At 40.5% G+C, this 27,352-nt stretch overlaps 1 protein-coding gene across 3 annotated transcripts in view; it reads right to left on the bottom strand.

Moving 5' to 3' along the window:
• Positions 1–1,612: 1,612 nt before the first annotated feature.
• The window catches only part of BORCS7 (BLOC-1 related complex subunit 7), a 29,111-nt gene continuing 3,371 nt past the window's right edge, over positions 1,613–27,352 (bottom strand). The window contains exons 1-5 of one of the 3 annotated variants that reach the window (XM_032312710.1): positions 12,267–12,574; positions 5,065–5,127; positions 4,906–4,949; positions 3,937–3,957; positions 1,613–2,862 (exon numbers count right to left, since the gene is read on the bottom strand). In XM_032312710.1, coding sequence (XP_032168601.1) covers positions 2,811–2,862; positions 3,937–3,957; positions 4,906–4,949; positions 5,065–5,127; positions 12,267–12,404 — 318 coding nt within the window. In that variant the 5' untranslated portion in view covers positions 12,405–12,574 and the 3' untranslated portion in view covers positions 1,613–2,810. Of the gene's footprint in view, positions 2,863–3,936; positions 3,958–4,905; positions 4,950–5,064; positions 5,128–12,266; positions 12,589–12,802; positions 12,837–13,101; positions 13,150–25,456; positions 25,538–25,656; positions 25,738–27,352 lie in introns of those variants that run through there. The other 2 variants (XM_032312712.1, XM_032312711.1) reach the window with 2 other exon arrangements.

Here is a 27,352-nt window from a genome sequence, read left to right as displayed (position 1 = left end):
GACATATTCTCTTTTAAATGGCAGTTCTGTAATATTATATCGTCAAAGATGCTGGACATTTTGACACTACTAATCAAATCTTTAGAATCAAGCTGACAGGTCATGCTTTTAAAATCTAATTGATTTATTTTATTTGTCTCCATTTCAATTATAAATTTACTGATTTGAACTTTCAGATTGAGCTGATACTTTACCAATTTAATTTTTTTTTTTTAAGATTTTTATTTTTAAGTAATCTCTACACCCAATTTGGGGCTTGAATTTACAACATCAAGATCATGAGTCACACGCTTCACCGACTGAGCCAGTCAGGTGTCCCAATACTTTACCAATTTAATCTATAAGAACCAATTAACGTGAGGTGCCTGACTGGGTCAGTTGATTAAGCATCTACTGTCAGCTCAGGTCATGAACCCAGGGTCCTGGGATCGAGCCCCACTTCAGAAGCCCGCTTCTCCCTCTCCCTCTGCCTGCTGCCCTATCTCTTTGTTTTCTCTCTCTCTCTGTCAAATAAATAAAATCTTTAAAAAAAAAAAAAAAACCAAAACGAATTAATGATATCATATATTTTTTCAAATTTTTATCATTCATTCTTGGTTTTCTTATTCTATTTTGATTTAAGTTCTAACCACAAACACCTTTAAAAAAGAAAACATTTCACACTTTTCCTTAATACAGAGATTTAAAGCATGATTTTTTTTTCTTTATAGTACTGCTTAGGTATTATCACATTAATTTTCTTGCATAGAATTTGAGATTTCACTATTTTTAAAAATACTAGCCTTCAACATATCCTCTACAACCCAGATGTTATTTAAAGAAGTATTTTTTGTTTCTACATGTTTGATCGCCATTTAATTCTACCTAACCCATTTGTTTCTGTAACAGATATAGAATCAAATTATGTATAAATTTCTGAATACTCATACATTTCTGACTATTCTTCTTCCATGTATTTTGGCATTATGTTCCTTAAAATGACTAAACTTAGTACCACTAGGCTTTCATTATTTAATGTAAATTTGATATTTACCAAATTTTGAGGGCGAAATTTATGAGGTATAATGTACGCAGTCACTGCTGCTTTACTATTTGTTCTAGCATGATGAGGGAAACAGACCATACCTTCATTTTAATTTTTAATATTTTACAAATGTCATGTTAGGTATTTCTTTGCATCTTGTATACTTGGATAATTGAACTTCGTTTTGTTTTCTAAATCGATGTCCCTTTTAAAAAGAAATCAGTCCTTGGATTTCCTAAGCAGATAATCCTAACACATGATAATAATTTTGTCTCTTTGTTGCTAATAGCTATTTTTTTTTTAGATATTTATTTATTCATTCATTCATTCATTCATTCGACAGAGAGAGAGTACAAGCAAGGGGAGTGGCAGACAGAGGGAGAGGGAGAAACACCCTCCCCACTGAGCAGGGAGCCCGACTCGGGGCTCGATTCCAGGACCCTGGGATCATGACCTGTGCCAAAGGCAGACAACTTAACTGACTGAGCCGCCCAGGCACTCCATTAGCTATACTTACTTTTAACTTCTGCACTAGACATGGTCCCCATCAAAACGCTGAGTAGCAACAGTGGCAGTAACATCCACTAATAATGCTTCAAATATTTTACTCTTAACGTGACATTTGCTGCCAATTCGTGACCCTTCTTTTTGAAGGTGAATTGAACCCATTTACATTTAGTAACTGTAATGAGAGCTTATGAAATGAATGCATAACTGAATTCCTTCGTACCTATTTTTTTCTTTTGCCGTAAGTTGATGTGTACAGGTATAATGAGGGATAAATACAACCTAATATGATTAGTCGACTTGATGATATACAGTAGGAATTAAATTGGACTCTTACTTGCCTTTTTTCTTTCCCTGAAAACACCATTTTCTTATGTCAGCTTTCTCCTAATTCTTCAGTGAAGTAAGAAATGAACTAGAACACAATGGAGTCCCACTTAAAATTCAAACAAAGACCTTCAAATCATGCCTTTTAGCAAGGGGAATTAGATGAACAAGGGCAAATAACTGAAAACATAAGGTTTTCACCATGGCACAACCCTACACTGCAATCATTCCCAGTAATTCAACTGCCTTTGCACTTGGCAATAATGTTCTACAAGTGAATCTGCTGATGACTAGCAAAATTACAAAATGAATCCAAGGCCAACTAATCAAGAGTCACAACAAAGAAACTAGGAGTGCAGGTCAAGGCAGGGGGTCAAAGCTGGCCAGATATACCATTTGCCTACTTTTCATTTAAGAATTGCTACAATGAATAAAGTATATTTATCCTCCGAGTTAATAGAAAAGAACAGATACTACCTATCACCATTCCACGACCATGAAATTTCCTGAATGTATGATTAAAAGAAAAAAGTCTTTAAAGCAATATTAAGCATTCCTGTTTTCACAACAGAAGCCGTATTTCTGAATTTAAAACATCATTCAGCATTTGCTTAAGAATCACATTTTTAAAAAAGAATCACATTTAGATGATATAGCTTTTGACATATAAAAGTTCTATGGGAAAAAACTAAGACCTCTTTAATTTTGCTTTAACATCAAACTAAAGAGAGCAATTAAAAAATTCAGTAAGAGCATGACTTAGCCTCAAGAAGTACTTCCAAAATTCAACCACTTAGCTTCTCTTCAGGAGAAACTATACACCATCATAAATCTTTTCTAACTTAACTTTTGGAGAAGAAAATGGAAAATCAAACCCATAGGACAGCAGCTGAGTAAAATATTTCCTTCTCAGTGTCCGGCAAAGAAGAGCTTTTCCCTCTTGCAAGCTGTTCTATTTCAACAGATGATTCAACTGGTCCTGTAGGTCAGAAGACTGCTCGACACTAGAAATCAGAACGGAGAAAAAGTTTATCTGGAATGAGCAATAAAGACCTCTCTTTGCACAATTTGTACTTTAACACATAAACACTGCTGAAGCTAAATGCAAATTTATATTGGTCCACTACAGTTCCAGAAGTTTAAACTATGAAAAAAAAAAGGTCTGTAAAGCCAATCAGTGTAACCAGTATTGTAAGGGACCAAGACTGTTTAATGACCTCAGCACACTTACTTAATGAATGTTACCAACATAGAAGGTTTTCTATTTCTTAAGTTTGGCATCTACACACTATAATTTTCAGAAAGTCTTTACCAGCAATGAATTAACTTACTGCCTGCCTTTGAAACATACAGTTGACCCTTGTACAATATGGAGGTTAAAGGCATTGATGCCCCACACAGTCAAAATCTGTATATACCTTGACTCCCCCAAAACTAGACTACTAGCCTACTATTGGCCAGAAGCCTTACTAATAACAGAAATAGTCAATTCACACAAATTTTATAAGGTTATATGTATTATATACTACACTCTTGTAATAAAGTAAGCTAGAGGAAAAAGAAGTTATTAAGAAAGTCATGGGGGGGTCCCTGGGGGGCTCAGTCTTTAAGCAACAGCCTTCTGCTTGGGTCATGATCCCAGGTTCCTGGGATCTATGCCCGCATCTGGCTCCCTGCTCAGCAGGAGGCCTGCTGTCCCTCTCCCACTCCCCCTGTGCTTGTGTTCCTGTGGCCGCTGTCTCTCTCTCTCTCAAATAAATAAATAAAATCTTAAAAAAAAAAAAAGAAAGAAAGAAAAAAAAGAAAACCATAAGGAAGAGAAAATACATTTGTAATACTATACCATATATATATTTTTAAAAATCTGTGTATAACTGGAACTGTGTAGTTCAAAGTTGTATTGTTCAAGGGTCAACTGGACTGTTTTCTCTATATCCCAAATGAGCTGCCCCAGAGTGTGCGACAATTTAAGGGCATACGTCAGCTAGACTTTCACGTTGATCCTGGGCCCAGAAGTTGAATTCCCTATAGCCTGCTTCACTTGGTCCCCCCACTCCCCTACCTTTGGGGCTACTTACTTCTTCTGAATAGCTTCTTGCCTGAATCAGAAAGGGAAAGAGGAAAAGAAAGATTTAAAAAGTCTCAGAAAATTAGTGCAACTTATGGCTAGATATTTGTAGGCAGAACAAATTTCTGGCTCATGTCACATTCTGTAATTCTGTCCCTTCTGGCTTAAGACTGTGCTCTTGAAGCCCTGTTCACTCTCTGAGTGCAGCGTTGCTAAGAAGATGGATTCTAAACCCAAAGAGCTAACAACACTCTACCAGACTGAGGGAGGAGGTACCACAAACTATACGCACGGCTCACATTCGGCCCGGGTATGTGGAATCTAATGGGTCACACACCTGACATGCACACACCCCAAGAAACTGTTTAAAGATCAAGAGTTAAATTCTCAATCGTACATTTCCAATAGGTACATAAGTCATACCAACTATATAAAATATAAAGCAAAATGAAATAGGATGAAAAGCTCATTATAATTTTATGCAAAATTATAACAGAAAGGGCTGTCTGTATTTTGGAACCTCCTGGATCATTTCTACGTAGCTAGGGCTGGGTTAAATGGGGGGACTAGACCATACCGGTCAGTTACACTCAATTCCCCAGTGAAAACACAGACTCCCCAGGAGAGACCTTGGGCACGAGTCGTCAACAAATTCCAATTAAGTGTCTACTGGGCGCCGAGCACTGTGCGAGCATGATCCTGGCATGGGCCTTTCCCTCAATGGGTTCAAAGTGTTTCCCTCTGAGGAGCCCCCAAATGACCACAGAGAGGCTTGCAAAAGGCAGTCCCTGCTCTTGACCTCACCCATACTCCAGCTTCTTCTGCAGTCGCCGCCATCTTTTCCAGAAGGAGCTCATTGCTGACTAACCTCACCTTTACTCCCCACGCCTGCCTTCTCAGGAAAGTGTGCGGAAGTCCAAAGGCAAGAGGGGGCAGTGTGCAAAATGTGACCACACAGCACCTCCAAAGGCATACTCACTGGTATTGAAGATGTGTTGTTATTATCGCCATCTTCCTTAAACTCTGCATTAAAACAAAACAAAACAAAACAAAAACAGACAAAGAGAACATTCCACTTCCCTGTAACCACACCAGTTATGTAAATAAAACCCAAATCACAAAAGAAATTGTTTCTTACATCTTCCGAGTGCAAGATGGCATCTTCCTGCAGGACCATGTTTCGAGCTGCCTGACCGAGCAGCTAGAAGACAAAAATAAAGGGGTCATGATCAAAATCTGCAAACTTCCTGTAATCTTCTCTCCACAGCTGTTAAACCATCACCCCCTCTCCTCCCCACCCCACCCCCACCCCGTCCAACTACAAATGCTCCAAAAGTAACAGAGGATAATCTATTTGTTTAGGTTGAAAATCCACATTCAGTGTCACTCTGGCAGTGCAGGCAGGGGCTCAGCATCAGCTCCAAAGGCTACTGTTTGAGAAACCAAGGGCTCGGTGTCTGCAGAATTAGGAGGCAAGAGGAGATTGACAGGAGGTTTCTGGTCTGCGGTCACACCCTGCTCCTGGCAGACAGACCTGAAGTCCCACCATGGAAGGGGAAGTTACTGTGTGTCCCACCTACTGTCCCTGTTCCCTTGGGTCAGAGATTTGGATGAAAAGGGGACCGATGACCACAGATTCACCAGGAATAGCAGCCCTCCTACAGCCCCCAGATAAACTCCCCTGTGGCACCTGTTATTTATTTCTTTTCATTTTTATGTTTAAAAATGAATAAACCTTTGGGTCCTTCTAATGTTGAAATGGTAAAATAAGACCTTCCAGCCCTGTCCCTTCCCTTCCCCCTTCTCTCTCCCCTCTGCATAAATATTTTTGGGGGGGTGCCTAGTTGGCTCAGGTGGGAGAGCAGGTGGCTCTTGATCTCAGGGTTGTGAGTTTAAGCCCCATATTGGGTGTGGAGCCCACTTAATTTTAAAAATAAATAAGTAAATAAATTTACCTCTCCATGTTGTCTTTTTTAAAGTGGCCATACGAAAAAAAGGAAAAAAAAAGTGGCCATACGTCTATCATCGGACTATCCCCTTCTGTAACCTACTTCCACATGCTGCTATTCTCACTTGACAAGAGATGCTGAAATCGATCAGCAGTGATTTATGCTGACTCTGCGCACTGTTCTCTCATGACTGCAGAGCACTCGGCTGTACAGAGGTAAGACTGTTCAGCCAGTCATCTGCTGCAGACTTTGGGACTATTTGCAGCCTTTGCTATTATAAGTAGTGCTACAAAAAAATACTTTATATATCTTTGTGTCCTTTTGCTATCCTTGGGATAGACTCATGGAATTATGACCGTGATTGTTGGATGAGAAAGTTTTACTGGGGTTATAGCATTTCCCATTCCCATCCACAATGTATCAGAGTGCCTGTTCCCCCCTTGCGGCTAATTTTTTTTTTTTTAAGATTTTATTTATTTATTTGACATAGAGAGATCACAAGTAAGCAGAGGCAGGCAGAGCAGGAGGAGGAGGCAGGCTCCCCACCAAGCCGAGTGCCCGATGTGAGGCTCAATTCCAGGACCCTGAGGTCATGATCTGAGCCAAAGGCAGAGACTTAACGCACTGAGCCACCCAAGCACCCTTTGTGGCCACTTTTAAGTGACAAACTCCAAAGTCCTACAGGAGGGAGATGGTGACTGACAAACTGACAGCAGAAGGAAAACGTTCGAACAGAATCTTCCTCATTCATTCAGTCAGTCAACAAATATTTATTCAGTGCTCACGGTACACCAGGAAGAGACATAGCCCCTATCCTCACAGGGCTCACAACGTGGTGTGACGAGGACGACACAGGCACTCCAGTACCTTGTGGTAACTGCTGATGGGGAAGTACCAGCCGACCAGGCAGCGTGGGGAGTCAGGTGTCTGATCTGTTACAGGGGCGGGTGTTCAGGGAGGGTCTCCGAAAAGAAGTGACATCTAAGCGGAGACCTAAAGGTTGGGCATGATTGGATTTACTGTTTTAGAAGCGTGGCAAGCAGACTAGACTGAAGCGGGGACTGAAGGCAGAGAAACTGGCTGGGAGAACACTGCCATAGTCTAGGCAAGCAATGAAAGTGGCCTGAGCCACCAGAATGGCTGTTAAAAAGGGGGGTGGGGGCGGCCAATCATTTCGAAGATAGACTCAAGGAGACTCGTGATTCCTGGAATGCAGGAGCTGTTGCAATGCTGGGCCAAGGCCCTTGCTTTGATGACATATGTATTCATTGGCAATCTGCATCACTTTCTTGCATAAACCAACCACACACAGCACGTATCATCTAAGATGTCTGGGCTGGGTTTCCTTAAAGTGGAACAACAGCTTGAGTATTTCCCCCTAGGCTTTATTGCTTTGCTCATAAGTAACTCAATAGCCATCTTCACTCCTCATCTTCAACAAGTACTGTTACTACGTTGTTACTGGTTAGCTTCTCATCTTCAACAAGATTTTCTAACGTGGTTTTCATAGCAATACCAACCCTTTTTGTTTTCATTCTAGTTCATCGTTTTCCATATTATTGCATTAAATAATGTAGTTAAAATACAAGCACAAACACAGGCTTAAGAGAACACAATGGACCCTAAAAGAAAAAAAAAAAAAACCCACATCCAACAGATCCTTTACTCAGCACACAACTCGACGGGAGGAGCGGAGAAGCAGGCACGCACAGCAGGAGCATGGGGTCACACGCATTCATTGTGCTGTGGGCACAAGGCTGACATGCTCTTCCCCACTTGGTGCTCCAGCCATACCGGCCTCCTTGCACACCTTGCACACATTCCCATCTCAAGGCCTTTGCATTTGCCATTTCTTCTACTTGGAGCGCTCTGGCTCCAAACGTCCATGTGGCCAGCTCCTTTACTTCATTCAAGAGACTGCCCCAATGTCGCCTCCTTACAGGGCCCTTCCCTGACCACCCTATTTAAGGAAGACCCTTTTATCACACTCTACTCCCAGCCTAGTTTTTCTCCAAGGGATTTCCTACCCCCTGATTTTTTGTTTCATTTGTCTGTCTCTTCACTAAAATGTAAACTTCCTAAGTATAGGGACCTTGTTTTGTGTACCACCCTCTCCTTTATACCTAAAATAGTTCATAGCAGGGGCACCTGGGTGGCTCAATAGGTTAAAACCTCTGCCTTCGGCTCAGGTCATGATCTCAGGGTCCTGGGATCGAGCCCCGCATTGGGCTCTCTGCTCAGCAGGAAGCCTGCTTCCTCCTCTCTCTCTCTCTCTCTGCTTGATTCTCTGCCTATTTGTGATCTCTGTCTGGCAAATAAATAAACAAAATCTGTTAAAAAAAAATTTTTTTTTTCAGGGGCACCTGGTGGCTCAGTGGGTTAAAGCCTCTCCCTTCGGCTCAGGTCATGATCTCAGGGTCCTGGGATTGAGCCCTACATCAGGCTCTCTGCTCAGCAGGGAGCCTGCTTCCCTCTCTCTCTCTCTCTCTGCCTGCCTCTCTGCCTACTTGTGATCTCCATCTGTCAAATAAATAAATCTTTTGGAAAAAAAAATAGTTCATAGCACAGAGCAGACAAAAAATATTTATTAAATGAATGCCGTGGAAAGAGAGCTTTACATATGAAAATTGCCAGCTAATCGAACAAAACAGCCACATTGGAAAGAGAAGCAATGTTCTACAGGCAAAGAAGGATTCAAACTAAAAATCAGGCTCCATGTCCACAATGAGACCAAGAGCTCCCTTTCCCTCAGGACCAACCCCAGGAAGGTGTCCTGTGGCTTTGGGTCAATTTGGGTCACACCAATAACAAATCAAAAAGCCGGAGAAGAGGAAACCTGAGTGTCTCAGTCAGTTAAGTGTCTGCTTTTGGCTCAGGTCATGATCCCAGGGTCCTGCGATGGAACCCCAGTTTGAGTTCCCTGCTCAGCCGGGGAGCCTGCTTCTCCCTTTCCCTCTGCCCTTCTCTCTCTCTCTCTCTCTCAAATAAAAGTTAAACATAGAATTACCATATGAATATGACCCAGCAATTGCAACTGCAATTCAGCAATTACCCAAAATAACTGGAACCAGGGTCTCAAATAGGTATTTATATACAAATGTTGACTGCAGCATATTCACAAAGCCAAAAGGTGGAAACAACACAAATGTCCATCACCAAATGAAGGGATAAACAAAATGTGGTACATACAACGGAATATCATCCAGTCTTAAAAAGGAAAAAATTCAGTACTGCTATATGCTACAAAAAAAAAAAAAGACAAAAAAAGAAAATCAGTAAGACATGCCAAATAATCTAAAGTCTAGTAAAGGAAATGACAAAAATACATAACTAACTACAGAAAAAGGCAATATGGTATGTGATAAGTATCACGTTAAGAGAGCCAATAAAAAAACAAAAGTCAGAGAACTGAGAGATGATATGTAAACCCTCCCAGAAAGCTGGAATGATTTTAGTTTAACTCAATCCATACCATTTACTGGACACCCAGTCTAAATCTACTACGGAAGAATCTCATGGGAAAAATACACAAGGAGGAACAGAAAGCAGCAAGTCACATTATAACAGTCAATGGTGACACCATGGCTTTTGGGCCACTAAACCACATGAGAGGTGGTGCCCAAGATTATGAGCCTAGAACCAGTCTGCCTAGGTTTGAATCCTAGTTCTACCCCTTCCTAGCTACGTTGTAACCTTGGACAAATTAAATTCCTCTTTGTATGCTCTATGTAAGAAATGTACCTCCTCTACTAGTGAGTGCAAAGATTTAACAAATTAAGCTACGTAAAACACAGCAGTGTCCAGCACATAGAAGTTGTTCAATAAAAACAAGTTTATTATGGTGAATATGGATGTTCAATACACACTGGTCATTAACTATGAGCACTGTTTTTTTTAATTTATATATTTATACCTTGTTTCTCCTCCAAAAAGACTGAAGCCAATTTATACCATATGTGCATACACGCACACACACATTTTTTAAAAAATAGAAACAGGGCACCTGGGTGACTCAGTGGGTTAAAGCCTCTGCCTTCAGATTGGGTCATGATCCCAGGGTCCTGGGATCGAGCCCTGCATGTGGCTCTCTGCTCAGTGGGAAGCCTGCTTCCCACTCTCTCTCTGCCTACCTCTCTGCCTACTTGTGATCTCTGTTAAATAAATAAATAAATCTTTTAAAAAAAAATAGAAAATAAAAAATAGAAACAGAATCTAAAAGTCATTAAAAGGAGATGTGTCTACTACTAAAACTGATGTAAGAACTTCTGTGCAACCAAGGCAAAAAAAAAAAAAGAAACACTTGAATTTGCATAATTCTTTTTTTTTTTTTTAAAGATTTTATTTGTCAGAGAGAGTACACGCATAGGCAGGGTGTAGGAGCAGGCAGAGGGAGAAGCAGGATCCCCACTGAGCAAGGAGCCAGACAAGAGACTCCAACCCCAGGATCATGACCTGAGTGGAAGTCAGATGCTTAACTGACTGAACCACCCAGGGTCCCTCATTTGCATAATTCTTATTTTGTAAAAGGCAACATAACAATTCCTCAAAAAGAGAGAAACTTCCCTCAGATGCTGAATCCTAAAATGAATATATAATGGGTGACCTCACACAAAACATACTTGGGATCACCAAATCAGTGACTTCAACAATAGTGTTATGGTAAATGCAAACACCTTCTTCATATGGTTATTTCTTGTAGTCACTACTAATACAAGCTAAGAACATAACATGAGGGCACCCGGGTGGCTCAGTGGGTTAAGCCATTGCCTTCAGCTCAGGTCATGATCCCAGGGCCCTGGGATCGAGCCCTGCATAGGGCTCTCTGCTCAGCAGGGAGCCTGCTTCCCTCTCTCTCTCTCTCTGCCTGCCTCTCTGCCTACTTGTGATCTCTGTCTGTCAAATAAATAAAATCTTTAAAAAAAAAAAAAAGAAAAAAAAAGAACATAACATGAAAGGTGACTCTGTAAAGACAATTCTACTGGATCCTACACTAATATAAATAAAGCTGCTGTGACTATTCGTATACAAGTCCAAAAGCGTGTGGCCATATTATGCTTGTTATTGCAATTATATAACTTAAGGAAACAATATAGAGACTGATGAAATAGAGAAGTTAAAAGAGAGAGAGTTGCTATTATTATGAAAATTAAGTTGAAAATGAGCAATACTTGTTGAAGATGAGCAACTAAGTCACACTGCCACTGAGTTAATTATGAGCAAGAGAACGATAAAGGTCTACAGAAGAAATTCACAAAGATCTAAAAAGACGGTAGGCAGACTGTTTCACAGGTGTATTCAAGATGTTGTTCCACTTTAAAGAAACCAAAACAAGAACACTTAGATAATATGTTCTGTGTGTGGTCAGCTTATGTAACAAAATGAGAGGCATGTTATCATTCCTCTTGGGTAAAAACCTAGGAGTGGAGTGGCTCAGTCATCGGAACCATTTTGTTTGTCCTTTCCCTTGTCACCAGATATTTGGGTTGTTTCCAGTTTGATGCTATCACAGATAATGGTACAAGTCTTTATGTGGACACATAGTTTCATTTCTCATGGGTGAATATCTAAGAGTAGAATAAATACTTTTTTGGGGGGAGACACAGTGTACATATATAAAACTTTTGGTGTGAAAAGCCATCATATAACTCCATTCATGGAACCAGCTAGAGGATGAAGGTGAACTCGGGGCAAAGGAGAAAGCTCATCTAAGAAACAGAAAACCAAGATATGGGCAGAAAGACAAATTAGAAAAGAACAAATCCACAGACGATGCACAAAAGCGTGAAAGGACTCTGAGATGAGGGCAAAACCATGTGGAATTTGGGGGCGAGAAAGGGAGAGATCTTCACTAGAGACAACCCCATGAAACAAATTAGGAACTGGCTAGGACTACTATCTTATCCGCTGTACTGCGGCAATCTCTGCTTTAAAAGCACATAGCCGGGGGCGCCTGGGTGGCTCGGTAGGTTGAGCATCTGCCTTTGGCTCAGGTCATGATCCCCGGATCTTGGAACCCACCCCGAGTCAGGCTCCTTACTCAGCCGGGAGCCTGCTTCTCCCTCTCCTGCTCCCCCTACTTGTGTGCTCTTTCTCTCTCTTTATCTCTCTCTCTCTGTCAAATAAATAAATAAAATCTAAAAAAAAAAAAAAAAAAATGGAAAAGAAAAAAGAAAAAGAAAATAAACCACCATCCCGTTCCTTTCCCTCCCTACATCCCCCATCCCCCCAAACTACACATCCCAGAATGCAACACGCGCCCCTCGCGAACGAGCGCTACTCTCAGGGAGCAGTGACAGCCTACAATTCCCAGGAGGTAATGCGATCCCCTGCCCACAGCTATGCAAGACTCTGGGCCGGGGATCTCGGGCCATAAAGTCCACTCCCAGCTCACCTCGGAGCTCCGGGAGCCTTTCAGCACCTGCTTGGTGAGCGCGATCACGTCCGTACCACAGGTGTTCACCTTCTCGGTGAGGAGCCCCTTCACAGACTGACCGAATCGCGCTTGCGAATCTGGTGTCCCAGTCGCCATCACCTCGTCTAGTGAACGTCTCAGTTTGGGCAACGGCGAGTCGCTGGGGCCAAAAGGCGTCAAGACGGAAGGAAGCGAGTCGGTGTGTCTCCACCGTGGGGTGAGAGGGGGAAAGGAAGGGACGCATGCGCCCAGCGGAGATTGACTTCAGCTAACTTTAAATTCGTTTAAAATATTCAGTTGAGGGCGCCTGGGTGGCTCAGTGGGTTAAGCCGCTGCCTTCGGCTCAGGTCATGATCTCAGGGTCCTGGGATCGAGTCCCGCATCGGGCTCTCTGCTCAGCAGGAAGCCTGCTTCCTCCTCTCTCTCTCTCTGCCTGCCTTTGCCTACTTGTGATCTCTCTCTGTCAAATAAATAAATAAATAAGAAAAAAGATTAAAAAAAAAATATTCAGTTGATATCCTGAGGAAGATAAAGCCCAGGCAGATGTCTCTGGTGGAAACAGAGGACAATTTCAGTATATCTATGGGTTAGAATCATAAGGCCTGGATTATAGTCCCTACTTCTGCTATATAGTAGTGTGACTGCAAATTACTTAAGCTTTGTGTCTTGTGTTCATCAGTAAGAAGTAATAATAATCAAGTCTCCAAAGAATTACGAGAATGAATTAAGGCCATTCAGTTCAATTTTAATAAAATTTCATTTAGTAAATATCAAACTGTGCTAGGCTGAGGGTAGAGAAAGAAAATATACAGACCTTGTCTCTGAGGAGCTCCTGGGGCCATGTGACCAGCCATGTAAACAGCTAATAAATGGAGGAAATGCTCAATAGCTTTAGTAATTTTTTATGATAAATGATCGGTTTTTTTCTATTAAAAACAGCTTTAGTAATTTTTTATGATAAATGATCGTTTTTTTTCTATTAAAAACAAACTTGGATCATCACCTTGGAACTGAATTAATATCTGCAATGTTTCATGTAGCTCTATTTCTTTTTTAGCTAACGCACAAGAGATGAGAATGGTGTTATATTGTAAATTTTGTTCAAATAACCTGTACTCAGTATCAACATTACTTTCTCTCTAAGTGTCTAGATTCATGTCTCTGTTGCTTCTTTCATTTAATTCATGTTCTTAATTTTATTGAGGTATAGTTTATGTACAATAACTATCTTCTTTTTTAGTGTACATTTTGATTAGTGGGACAGAGGTGCACACCTGTGAACTACCACAATTAAGATACACTACCTGTGAACTACCACAATTAAGATATCACCCCCAGAAGTTTCCAAGTGCCTATTTGCAGTCTATGTTGTAAGCAACAACCGATCTGCTTCCTAATACTATAAACTAATTTGCATTTCTAGAATATTATATAATTGGAATGATACAGGAAATATCCTTTTTGTCTAGCTTCTTTCAGCATAATTTGAGAATTATCTGCATTGTAGTGTGTATCACTTGTCTGCTCCTTTTTATTGCTGAGAAATATTCTGTCATATGACTATCTCATTTTGTTCATCCATTCACCTGTGGCTGGACATTTGGGTTGTTTCTACTTTAGGGCTATTATAAATAAAGCTGCAATGGCATTCATATATAAGTCCTTTTCTGGGTTGTTTTCATTTATCTTGGATAATATCTAGGAGTGGAATGGCTGGGTCATATAAGTGTTTAATGTTTCAAGAAACTGCCAGAGGTGCCTGGGTGGCTCGTTGGTTGGGCCTCCAAACTCTTGGTTTCAGCTCAAGTCATGATCTCAGAATTGTAATCACAGAGTCTTGGGATCAAGTCCTGTGTCAGGCTTCTTGCTTAGTGGGTTGTGTGCCGAAGATCCTCTCCCTTTCCCTCTGCCCCTCCCCCTTCTCACTCTCTCTCTCTCTCAAATAATAAATAAATATATCTTTAAAAATAAATAAATAACTGGCGGGGCACCTGGGTGACTCAGTCAGTTGAATGTCTGCCTTTGGCTCAGGTCATGATCCCAGAGTCCTGGGATCAAGCCCTGTGTCAGACTCCCTGCTCAGCCCTGTGTCAGACTCCCTGCTCCCTGCTTCTCCCTCTCCCTTTGTCTGTCCCCCTACTCATACTCTGTCTCTCTCTCTCAAACAAATAAATACAATCTTTAAAAAAAAAAAAAAAAAAACCTGCCAAACCATTTCCCAAAGTTTTTACCATTTTGTGTTCCTGGTAACAGTGTGGGGGACTCCAGTTGCTCTACCCCCACAAATTTAGGAAAAGACTTCTATGTAGCCATGGTAACAGGTAGCCACCTGTTGTAGACAGACTGGCCACTGAAGAGTAGCCCCCGTGATCCCCATCTTATGGTGTTCATATGCTTGTGGGATCCCTTTCTCTTACATGTGGGCAGGACCTGTGTCTTGATTTAACCAATAGAATATGCACAGGTGATGGGAGATACATGATTGTGTATACATAGTTATGTGATTACAGAGAACACAGGCCCATCTTGCTGAAGTCTCTTTCCCCTTTCCTGGCTTCGAAGAAGCAAGGGGCCATGTTGGAGAACTCCACATGCCAAGGAGCTGCTTCTGGTCACTGAGAAATGAGCCTCCAGCTTACAGCCAGCAATAAATAAATAAATAAATAAATAAGAAGCATTCAATCAAACAGCCTAAAGGAACTGAATACTACTAACAGCCAGGCAAGTGGGGAAATAGATCCTTACCCAGTTGAGCCTCCAGATGAGAACCCAGCCCTGGTTCACACCCTGATGGCAGCAGCCTTGTGAGACCCTAAGTAGGTGGCCCAGAAAAATTGTAGTTGGATTCCTGACTCATAGGAACTATAAATGTGTGAGTTTTTTCTGTTTTTTCTTTTAAGATTTTATTTATTTGACAGAGAGAGATCACGAGTAGGTGGAGAGGCAGGCAGAGAGAGAGTGCAAGGAGGAAGCAGGCTCCCTGCTGAGCAGAGAGCCTGATGCGGGGCTTGATCCCATGACCTGAGCCGAAGTCAGAGGCTTTAACCCACTGAGCCACCCAGGCGCCCTATAAATGTGTGTTGTTTCAAGCCACCGTTTGTGGTAATATCATTATACAGAAATAGACTAATATACCACCAGAACTTGTTTGAAATCTGTTCAATCAGTTATTGACAACCAACCTCAGTTAATCCCTTTTACAAATCAAGCAATCACGGTCACTACTGAAAAGTCAGTCATCCAGGAACCAATTCATGCCAAAATTACCCTGAAGAAGGCCAACCAATCAACAACAGTCTCACCCAAGTAACACTTCTATAGATAATATCAACCTTCTTATGTCCATCAACCCCTGAAGTTTATACTTCCCCAAAACTCTGTTATGATCAGCAGCCTGTTCGGCTTAGAGAAACTTCCTGCTTGCCTTTATTATAATAAGCAAATTCAGTTTTATCTTTATATGTCATATATTGACCTATAGTCTTATTGTTTTTGATAATTCTAGAGGTTCCAGCGAGATCATTTTGAAGACCTTCGTTGGCAGCATTCCAGGGATCCTCAGTTCAACAGGTGCACTTGCTGGACCTGTATAAGATCACGAGGCCTGGATCTTTGTATTAAGTAATTAGACCTTTCAGTCTGGAGGTGCACCATTTAGTTATGAAATCTAGGTCTTTGTACAAGGTTATAAGACCTTTTGTTTGGTGGCATATTGTTTGATAAATATTTTTGCTGTTAAACATGATAATTCTGGGGCACCTGGGTGGCTCAGTTGCCCAGGTGCCCCTAATGTCAGGGGCTATATTTATGACTTAGCATGTTCCCCTTACCAGTAATAATAACTTGCTTGAGTCTGGGCTTTTCTCGAGACGATCATCACACTAATGTTACAATTTAGTTTCCCCAAGCTATCACCAGTACAGTCAACTTGAAAAACAACATACCAATAATGGGACCCTTCCCAAAGTCCTAAAGAAGAAGTGCAAGATACACCAATAAATATTTGTCACGACACCCAGAGACGCTATACTTCAGCTCCATCAAGGTTGATAGATTTTCTTGTGTAGCTTCTGAGTTCTGTTTCATATGTTGCAATTAGACTGTCCCAGTGAAAAAGTACCCAGACTCTATACCTATTAAATAATTACTTCCTATATCCCCCTCCCCTCCAGCCATCTATTCTGATTTATGTCACTATGAATTTATCTATTCTAGATGCCTCTTGCAAGTGGAATCATACAATATTTGTCCTTCTGTGTCTAGCTTATTTCATTTAGCAAAAGTTTTTCAGTTAATCCATGTCGCAACATGTTTTAGAACATCATTCCTTTTTATGGCTGAGTAATAGTCCATTTTGTGTGTATACAACACATTTTGTTCATCCATTCATCTGTTGGTGGACTCTTGGGTTGATTCCACCTTTTGGCTATTGTGAATAATGCTGCTGTGAACATTGGTGTACAAGTATCTATTTGAGTTCCTCTTGTCAATTCTTCTGGACATATATGTAGGTATAGAAATGCTAGCTCAGACAGTAATTCTATGTTTGACATTTTGAGGAACAATCATACTTTTCCACATTTTACATCACCACCAGCAATGAATGATGTTTCCAGTTTCTCTGTGCTTTCACCAATACTTGTTATTTTCTGGGGTTTTAAAAAATATAATAGCCATTCTAATGTGTATAAAATGATAAGAGTGTTTAGTTTTGCAAGAAACTGCCGAACTGTCTTCCAAAGTGGTTGCCTTCCCACCAGCTACAAATAAGAGTTCCTGTTACTCCACATTGGTCAGTATCTGGTATTGTCAGTTTTGGGGATATTAGCCCTTCGAATACATGTGTAGTGGGTCTCACTGTTGTTGTAATTTGCAATTCCCTAATTATATATGACATCAAGTATCTTTTCATATGCTTATTTATCATCCATGTATCATCTATGGTGAGATGTCTGTTCATATCTGTTGCCCATTTTTAAATTGGGTTGTTTTCTTATTGCTGGGTTTCAGAGTTCTTTGCATATTTTGGATAGTAATCTTTTATCAAATATACGTTTTGCAAATATTGTCTCCCAGTCTGTGGCTTGTTTCATTTTTCTAACAGTGACTTTCATGATGTGGTTTTGAATTTTAAGAGAGTCCAACTTATCTTTTTTTTTCTTTTATGGATTATGCTTAGAGTATGTATCTAAAAAGTCATCACTAAACTGAAGGTCTGAATTTTCTCTTATGTTACCTTCTATCAGTTTTATAGTTTTGTGTTTTACATTTAGGTCTATGTTCCACTTTTTGATAATAACTTCTGTGGAAGGTGGAAGGTCTATTGTGTAATCTTTTCCTTTCTTTCTTTCCTTCCTTCCTTCCCTGCCTCCTTCCTTCCTTCTTTCCTTCCTCATAAGGATGTCATTGTTCCAGCATCATTTGTTAAGGGAACTAGCCTTTCTCCATTCAATTGCCTCTGCCACTTTGTCAAAGATCAGTTAACTACTTTTAAAAAATATTTTATTTATTTATTCGTCAGAGAGAGAGAGAGAGAGCGAACGCACAGGCAGACAGAGTGGCAGAGGGAGAAGCAGGCTCCCTACGGAACAAGGAGCCCAATGTGGGACTCAATCCCAGGACGCTAAGATCATGACCTGAGCCGAAGGCAGCCATTTAACGAACGGAGCCACCCAGGCGTCCCAAGATCAGTTAACTATTTTCATTCGCCTCTATTTCTGGGCTCTCTATTCTGTTCCAGTGATCCATTTGTCTATTTTTCCCAGTAATGCACTGTCTTGATCATTGCAGCTTTACAGTAAGTCTTGAATCAGGTAGTGTCAGTCCTCCAACTTTGTTCTTCTGTATTGTGTTGGCAATTCTGGGTCTTTTGCTTTTCCATTTTTTAAAAGATTTTATTTTTAAGTAATCTCTACACCCAACATGGGGCTCAAACCCGCAACCCCAAGACCAAGAGTCACATACTCTACCAACAGAGCCAGCCAGGTCCCCCTCTATTACCTTCTATGTAAACTTGAGAATTAGTTTGTTAACACCTACAAAATAACTTGCTATGATTTTGATTAGGATTACACTGAATCTATAAATCAAATTGGGAAGAACTGACATCTTACAATACTGATCTTTCCTATCCATGAACATGGCATGTCTCTCCACTTATTTAGATATTTTAAAATTTGTTTTGTCATAGTTGTCATTTTTATCAATAAAATATAATATTTTATTATATGTGCATAATACATTTTATTCCTAAATACTTCGGGGTTTTTTGTTAATATAAATGGTATTGTGCTTTAAATTTCAAATTTCCAATTCTTCATTGCTGACATATAGGGAGCGATTGATTTTTGTATATTAAAAACTTGGATCCTGCAACTTTGTTATAATGGCTTATTAGTTGCCAGAGGGTTTTTTGTTAATTCTTTGGGATTTTCTATATAATCACATCATCTGCTAACAAAGGCGGTTTTATTTCTTCCTTCCCAATCTGTATACTGTTTATTTTGTTTTATTGCATAGCTAAGACTTCCAGATCTATGTTGAGTAGAAGTGGTGAGAGAGGACATCCTTGCCTTTTTCCCACTTCAGGGGCAAATCATCTAGTTTCTCACCACTAATATAAATATTATATTAACCATAGGGTTCTTGTAGTTGTTCTTTATGAATCTGGGGAAGTTCCTCTCCATTCCTAGTTTGCTTAGAGTTCTTATTGTGAATAGATGTTGGATTTTGTCAAATGATTTTCTGCATATATGATCTTTCTTTTTCAGCCTGTTGATGTGAAGATTACATTGACCGGTTTTCTAATGCTGAACCAGCCTGAATACCAGAGATAAATCCCACTTGGTCTTGATACATAATTCTTTTGATATATTGTTAGATTTAAGTTGCTGATATTTTGTTGAGGATTTTTATGTGTGTATTCATGAAAGATATTGGCCTTCCTTTTTGTAATGTCTTTTTTTAAGGATTTTATTTATTTATTTGAGAGAGAAGGCACACACGAGTGGGGAGAGGAGCAGCAGGAGAGGGAGAATTAGACTCCTTGCTAAGCAGGGAGCCTGACACGGGGCTCAATCCCAGGACCCTGAGATCATGACCCAAGTTGAAGGCAGATACTTAATGGACCAAGCCACCTAGGTGCCCCTCTGTAACATCTATCTGGTTTTGGTATTAAGGAAATTCTGGCCACATAGAATGAATGAGGAAGTGTTCCTTCTGCTTCTGTATTTTGTAAGAGATTGTTGAGGATTGGTGTAATTTTTTCTCCTTACGTGTTTGGTAGAATTCAACAATGAAGCCATCTGGCCTGTTTTAAAGCACTGCTCATTATTGATTCAATTACTTTAATAGATACAGACCTATTCAGACTATCTTGTGTGAGTTTTGACAGATTATGTTTTCAAGAAATTGGTCCATTTCATCTAAGATATCAAAATTTGTGGGCATAAAGTTGCCTATAGTATTCCTTTACTCTTCTTTTAATGTCCATGGGATCAGTAGTGATAGTGCCTCTTTCATTTCTGATATTAGCTATTTATGTCTTCTATCCTAGAAAAAAAAGCCAGGTTTGCCTGGCTTGAGGTTTGTCAACTTTATCGATTTATTAAAGAACCAACTTCAGGTTTTATTAATTTCCTCTATTGTTTACCTGTTTGAAATTTCATTGACTTCTGCTTTAATTTTTATAATTTATATTCTTCTATTTGCTTTAGGTTTATGCTGATTTTCCTTCTGTAGTCCTAAGGTGGAAACTTATATTATTGATTTAACATTGCAGTCTACCCTTCCAGAGATATTTTATGCATATAAACCAAAACAGCACATATATCCTTCCTTTTTTTACAGAAATGGAAGCATTCAATACAAGCTATTCTTATTTCTTTTCCTTTTTAAAAGATTTACTTATTTGTTTGACAGAGAGAGAGACACAAGTGAGAGAGGGAACACAAGCAGGGGGAGTGGGAGATGGAGCAGCAAGCTTCCTGCCGAGCACAGAGCCCAATGCGGGGCTTGATCCCAGGACTCAGATCATGACCTGAACCGAAGACAGATGCCCAATGACTGAGTCACCGAGGCAACCCACATAATATTCTTATTTCTACTTCTTTTACCTACCAATATATTTTGGAAATCTTTCAATAATAAGCACATTTCTTCCTTTTTCTGACTATATTTTATTCTGATCTCCTATTGATGGGGCTTGTATTGCTGGCAGTTATAAACATGAAATGATTAGTTTTGTACATTGAACTCTGTGACACATTCAGGATAAATTCCTAGAGTTGGAATTATTGGTTCTAAAGATACGTATGTAGTTTCAGTTTATATTAGGAGAAGTAGAATACCATGGCTGAGAGCAAAGAGCTTTACACTGCTTAAATCCCAGCCTCTCCATGGGCAAGTCTTTGTTTCCTCGTCTGTAAGATGGGAACGGTCATAATTATAGCACCTTATGGAGTTGTTACAAGAATTAAGTGAGGGAGGGGCGCCTGGGTGGCTCAGTGGGTTAAAGCCTCTGCCTTCAGCTCTGGTCATGATCTCAGGGACCTGGGATCAAGCCCCACATCGGGCTCTCTGCTCGCAGGGAGTCTGCTTCCTCCTCTCTCTCTCTCTACCTGCCTCTCTGCCTGCTTGTGATCTCTGTCTGTGTGAAATAAATAAATAAAATCTTAAAAAAAAAAAAAAAGTATTAAGTGAGGGATACCTGGGTGGCTCAGTCGTTGGGCAGCTGCCTTTAGCTCAGGTCATGATCCTGGGGTCCTGAGATTGAGCCCTGCATCAGGATCCCTGCTCAGTGGGGAAACTGCTTCTCCCTCTCCCACTCCCCTTGCTTGTGTTTCCTCTCTCACTGTGTCTTTCTCTGTCAAATAAATAAAATATTTTTTAAAAAGAATTAAATGAGATAGTACATGTAATACATGGTAAATTCTCAATAAAGTCATTATTTTGCCAAATTGTCAGAGGAGTTGATTAGAAACAGGAGTAGTGATTCTTTCCCTCTAACTATAAAGTAGAAATTATGGGAGATTAAACTTAATGGTCTCAGATTGCTTTTTTTCTTAAGATTTTATATTTTTAAGTAATCTCTACACCCAACGTGGGGCTCAAACTTACAACCTTGAGATCAAAAGTCACATGCTCTGCCTACGGAGCCGGCCAGGTGCTCCAGTGTTCTCAGATTTCTTAAGTAAAAGGTAAGATTATCTGCTAAGCATGAAAGAGATGGAGTTGAGGATGGGGCTTGAAGTTTAGAGGAGTCAGTGAGGTAGAAGTAAGGGTGACGATCTTTGGATTTGAGGAGATAAAGGAACTAGGAAGTTGGGATGTTGGCTGATCGTCCCTCATGGATTCTAAAGTCATGTGGGATGACGGTGGGATTGGAGAGGAAAGATGTGAGGTGGGTGCCCAGATCTTAAATCTTAAATGAAAATGAGCAACAGGAGGTCAGTAAGTAATGGCAATAACAAAGGTTTGAAACTTCAAAACAAGCAAGAACCTGCTCCACCCAACGGTGGAGAACTGGTGGGCTGGAGGCCTTGGGGAGGGAACAGAACGTCAACAACGTTGCCTAACCTGGACATGAGGTGTCTTCACTCGGGAAAACAGCAGGGGAAGGACTGTCCTAGAGAAGGGTCCAGTTTAGATAAGGCGGGAGGTAGAGAAAATATTCTATAGATAAATAAGGAAAACAAAGAAATGTGTGTGTTTTAGAGAGGGACAATACCCAAGGGCTCCGGGGAAAGGTTTTGGAGAGAAGGAAAGACACAATTGGAGGACAGTAGAGAAGAATCATAAAGCGAGATGGGGATGAGCGTAAGGCTAGAGGGAACCTCAAGCCAAGAACTCAGTGTTTTGAGAGCTGGTGAAAGCCGTGGATCCTCTCTCCAGAAAAACATGTATTTATACATACATGCAGAACTCGCGTACAATTTCGGTAAGATCCCGAGTCCACGGACACCCAGTGTTTTAAAGTAAACTTTGTATTGAAGTATAGCACATGTTCAAATAAATGGGGTCCATCTCAAAGTGAATGTACTTGTGTTACCAGCACCCAGATCAAGCAACAGAACACGACCTGAAGCCCCTCCCCCGAAGCCCCACCCTATGTCCTCTTTCAGTCACTTAACCACCCACCAGGGTAATCATCACCTGATTCTAGATCATCACGTGATTTTAGAACCACAGTTTCATTTTATATGTTTCTAAAATCTATGTAAATAAAATCACACACTGCATTCTTAGGTGTCTGGTTTCTTCCCTCAGTCTTAGGTTTGTGAGTTTCATCCACGTTGGTGCACGTGGCTGCCATTCATTGTGTCATCTCTGTCACCCACTGTATGATGCGTGACAATTTATTCACTCAACAACTGATAAATACTTGGGTTTCTTCCTAGTTTGGAATTACTACAAACAGTGTAATAATGCTTTTGAACGTGCCTTTGCTGAAGGTATGCATAAACGCTGTTGTTTAAATACCTAAGAATGAAGGTCCTGGGTCATAAATTCAGCTTATGTCTAGACAAATGGGGCTTATGTCTAGACAAGGAACAAAGGAAAAAAGGAAGACGGGGATTCAGAGGAAATGGAATTCATATGAATTTTCAGTCTGAATTCTGGTATAAGAGTCACACAGGATGTTTTGCATCGGTCATTCATCAACATTGAAACCAAATTAAAATAACAGTCATCAAAGATTTGACAAATAAATCCAAAGGGAGATTCTTTGAAAAGATCAATAAAACCTTTGGCAAATCAAGAAAAAATAGAAAATGCACATTTTAAGAAATACTAATTGCCAAAATCGACTCAAGGAGACTCAGAAGAATTGAGGAGTCCCACACCTATGGAAGAAATTGGAAAATTATGTTAAGGAGTCATCTCTCTGAAAAAAGGCATGGGGACCTGACACTTTTCACATCACCTTGCTTTAGAACTTCAAAGAATAGTTCACTTCCATGCTGTTTAATTTGCTTAAGGACATAGAAAGAGGTGAAAATTTCTCTAGTAACTTTATGAAGTGAATAAAATCATAATACCAAAACTTGACAATGCGTATGTAGGAATACCACAACTCAATTTTTCATATGATTAGAGATGAAAAAGAAATAAAATCCCAAGTAATACAAAGAGAATTCAATTCCGTATTAAAAGAAGATGCTCTAGACAAACCATAAGTGACTCTTAATCTCACAAAACAAACTGAGGGTTGCTGGGGGGAGGGGGTTTGGGAGAAGGGGGTGGGATTATGGACATTGGGGAGGGTATGTGCTTTGGTGAGTGCTGTGAAGTGTGTAAACCTGGTGATTCACAGACCTGTACCCCTGGGGATAAAAATATATGTTTATAAAAAATAAAAAAATTAAAAAAAAAAAGAAGATGCTCTAGATAAGTTATTGCTAATCTAGGAATGGTTAGATACCAAGAAATCTATTAATGTAATGCCTCTGATAAATAAGTCGGTATTTGTCAAAGGTCTTTAAAATATGCATGCATAGGGTGCCTTTGGCTGGCTCAGTTGGTGGAGGGCATGAGTCTGATCTTGGGGTTCTAAGTTCTAGCCCCACATTGGATGTGGAGATCACTTAAAAGAATAAAATCTTGGGGCACCTGGGTGGCTCAGTCGGTTAAGCATCTGCCTTCAGGTCAGGTCATGATCCCAGGGTCCTGGGATCGATCCCCCAGGTTGGGGGGGGGGTCCCTGCTCAGCGGGGAGCCTGCTTCTCGCCCGGCTCCCCACCCCCATTTATTCTCTCTTTTGTGCTCATGTGGTCTCTAATAAATAAAGTCTTTTTTAAAAAAATAAGCAAAAATTTTAAAAAATAAAATCTTTAAAATAAACACATGCTTGGCCCTTGGGTAACAACAGCACTCTTTAGAATCCTATCCTAAGAAAATACTGATGGTTATACACAAAGCTTTCACTACAAGGCTATCACTTAATGTTGTTTAGATGAAGAACAAAGACAAACAGAAACAACCTAAATGTCCAACACCACAATACAGGGTCAGTTAAATAAGCTATGCTAACCGCAGGATATACACACAATGGAACAGCAGACAGCTACCAAAAGTAATGCTGTAGAAAAGTCCTTAAAAAGCGAAAAATAGGGGAGCCTGGGTGGCTCGGTGGGTTAAGCCTCTGCCTTCGGCTCAGGTCATTATCTCAGGGTCCTGGGATCGAGGCCCACGTTGGGCTCTCTGCTCAGCGGGGATCCTGCTTCCCCCCTCTTTCTCTGCCTGCCTCTTTGCCTACTTGTGATCTCTTTCTGTCAAATAAATAAAATTAAAAATAATAATAATTTAAAAAGAGAAAAATATCCATGCCCCCCAAATGCAGTATGACCTCATTTTAGTTAAAAAAAAACAAAACACACATTTCAGATTTTTAATTTATTTTGAGCTGTCCACATTATCCAGATTTTCTGCAATTATCACATGTAACTCTTATAATATGATAACTCTATCTCTCTTAAATAAATAAAATATTTTTAAAAACTCTGAATCAGGGGCGCCTGGGTGGCTCAGTGGATTAAGCCGCTGCCTTTGGCTCAGGTCATGATCTCAGTGTCCTGGGATCGAGCCCCGCATCGGGCTCTTTGCTCAGCGGGAGCCTGCTTCTCTCTCTCTCTCTCTCTCTGCCTGACTCTCCGCCTACTTGTGATCTCTCTCTCTGTCAAATAAATAAATAAAATCTTTAAAAAAAAAAAACTCTGAATCACATTTGAACACTTTTTTTTTAAGTTTTTTTTTTTTTTAATTTATTTGAGAGAGAGTAAAAACAGGGTGAAAGGCAGGTAAAGGGAGAGGAAGAAGTAGGCTCCCCGCTGAGCAGGGAACCCGATGGAGGAATCGATCCCAGGACCCCAGGATCATGACCTGAGCCAAAGGCAGACGCTTCTCCGACTGAGCCACCCAGGTGGCCCACATGGTGAACATGTGGAGTAATGGGCAACCAGCCAGTCTAGCTTACAAGGCTTTGCCAGTTCACCTTCATGACGAGGTCCCCTATCTGCTGCCTTCCTGATTCATTCCAGCAGCCCACACCCTAATTCATACTCCTCAAAGTACAGACACTGGCAGACCACCCCCAGAAATGGGCAGAAATTCCATCTCCTACCTTTGTGAATCTCATTTAGTGGCTCCTGGATGCCTGTCTGCGGGCTCACCTCTTCTGTGATGCCTGACGCCAGGAATGTCCGTTACTTCATCCGGTGATTTCAAATCACTGATCAGTACTGATGGAGCCCCTGAAGGTCCGGCAGAAGAGGAGAACTTTGTCAGGAAGATCTACTAATTCGAGCTCAGAGAAACCAGGAAGCCCATTTGGTACGATGATGATAGGCATAAATATTAGGTGAGCACTTACTTCCTGCAAGGCAACGCTTCCACCTGCGTGATCTCCCTTGAGTCGCAACGACCCGGGAAGTAGATTCCATTCTTAGTCCCACTTTACTGAGGAGGAAACCGAAACTTAACACATGAACATAAACTTAAGTTAATACCAGATGATCCCATGACCTAGCAATTCCACTTCCCGGTATACCCCCCCAAGAATTGAAAACAGAGACTCAAACAGACCCTTGTATACACGTGTTCGTAGCAGCATTTTTAGCATTTTTTTTTTAGCAGAGCAAAAAGGGGAGAACAGCCGAAGTGTCCACAACTGATGAATGGATCAACAAGAGGCAATATATCCACATGACGGAGCATCAATCATAAAACGCAACGGAGTTCTGACATGTGGATGAACCTCGAAAACATGATGCTAAGTGAAATAAACCAGACACACAAAAAAACAATTCCGCAAGACTCCATTTACGTGAAATGGGCATATTCATAGAGACAACGGAGATTAGAGGTGGCAAGGAATGGGAGGGAAGGGGAGATGAGAATTATTTCCTAATGGGTAGTTTCTGTTTGGGGTATGAAAAAGTTTTGGAAGTAGGTTGTGGTGATGGCCTTATAACCCTGTGTGTATATTTAATGCTATTGAATTGTATACTTAAGATAGTTAAAATGGGGGGGGGGGTGCCTGGCTGGCTTAGTCAGTGGAGTGTGCAACTCTCAATCTTGGGGTTCTGAGTTCAAGCCCCATGTTGAAAGTAAGCATAGAGCTCTATGCTTACTTTAAACGTTTTTATAAAAGTAAATAAATAAGTGAATCTTTTTTAAAAAGCGGGGGTGGGGTGCACTTTTTTTTAAAGATTTTATTTATTTATTTGATAGACAGGGATCACAAGTAGGCAGAGAGGCAGGCAGAGAGAGAGAGAGGAGGAAGCAGGCTCCCAGCTGAGCAGAGAGTCCGACGTGGGACTCGATCCTAGCACCCTGGGATCATGTCCTGAGCTGAAGGCAGAGTATTAACCCACTGAGCCACCCAGGCGCCCCGTGGGGTGTATTTTTATAAAAGTAAATAAAGGAGCAGAGTTGCGCATCGGTAGCATGCTGGGCCCATAAAAGTAAATAAATAAATAAATAAATCTTTTTTAAGAAGTGGGGGCAGGGTGCCTGGGTGGCTCAGTTGTGAATCATCTGCCTTCAGCTCAGGTCATAGTCCCAGGGTCCTGGGATCAAGTCTAACGTCAGACTCCCTGCTCAATGGGAAGCCTGCTTCTCCTCCCACTCCCCCTGCCTGTGTTCCCTCTCTTGCTATGTTTCTGTCAAATAAATAAATAAATATTTAAACATTTTTATAAATTAAAATGGCAAATTTGACGTGTCATATATATGTATATATATTGTTTATCTTATAAAATATGTTACATATATTATTATATAATATATAGTTATATTACTTAATATTTATACATCACATTTTATTATTTATATTATATGATTTATATTTGTGTACACTTATAATATTTCTATTTATAATGTTAATGTTATTAATATTATATGTACATATGCATATAATTTTTAAAATAGACTCCATGCCTAGCGTGGAGCCCAATGTGGGGCTCAAACTAACGACCCTGAGATCAAGACCTGAGCTGAGATCAAGACTCAGAACGCTTAACTGACTGTGCCATGCAGGTGCCCCCTTTCTGTCACTGTCTTGTGTG

This window comes from Mustela erminea, chromosome 14, assembly GCF_009829155.1.
Source record: "Mustela erminea isolate mMusErm1 chromosome 14, mMusErm1.Pri, whole genome shotgun sequence".
Classification (NCBI taxonomy): domain Eukaryota; kingdom Metazoa; phylum Chordata; class Mammalia; order Carnivora; family Mustelidae; genus Mustela; species Mustela erminea.
Note: the sequence above shows the minus strand (reverse complement) of the source record. Positions and strands in the feature narration are given on the sequence as shown.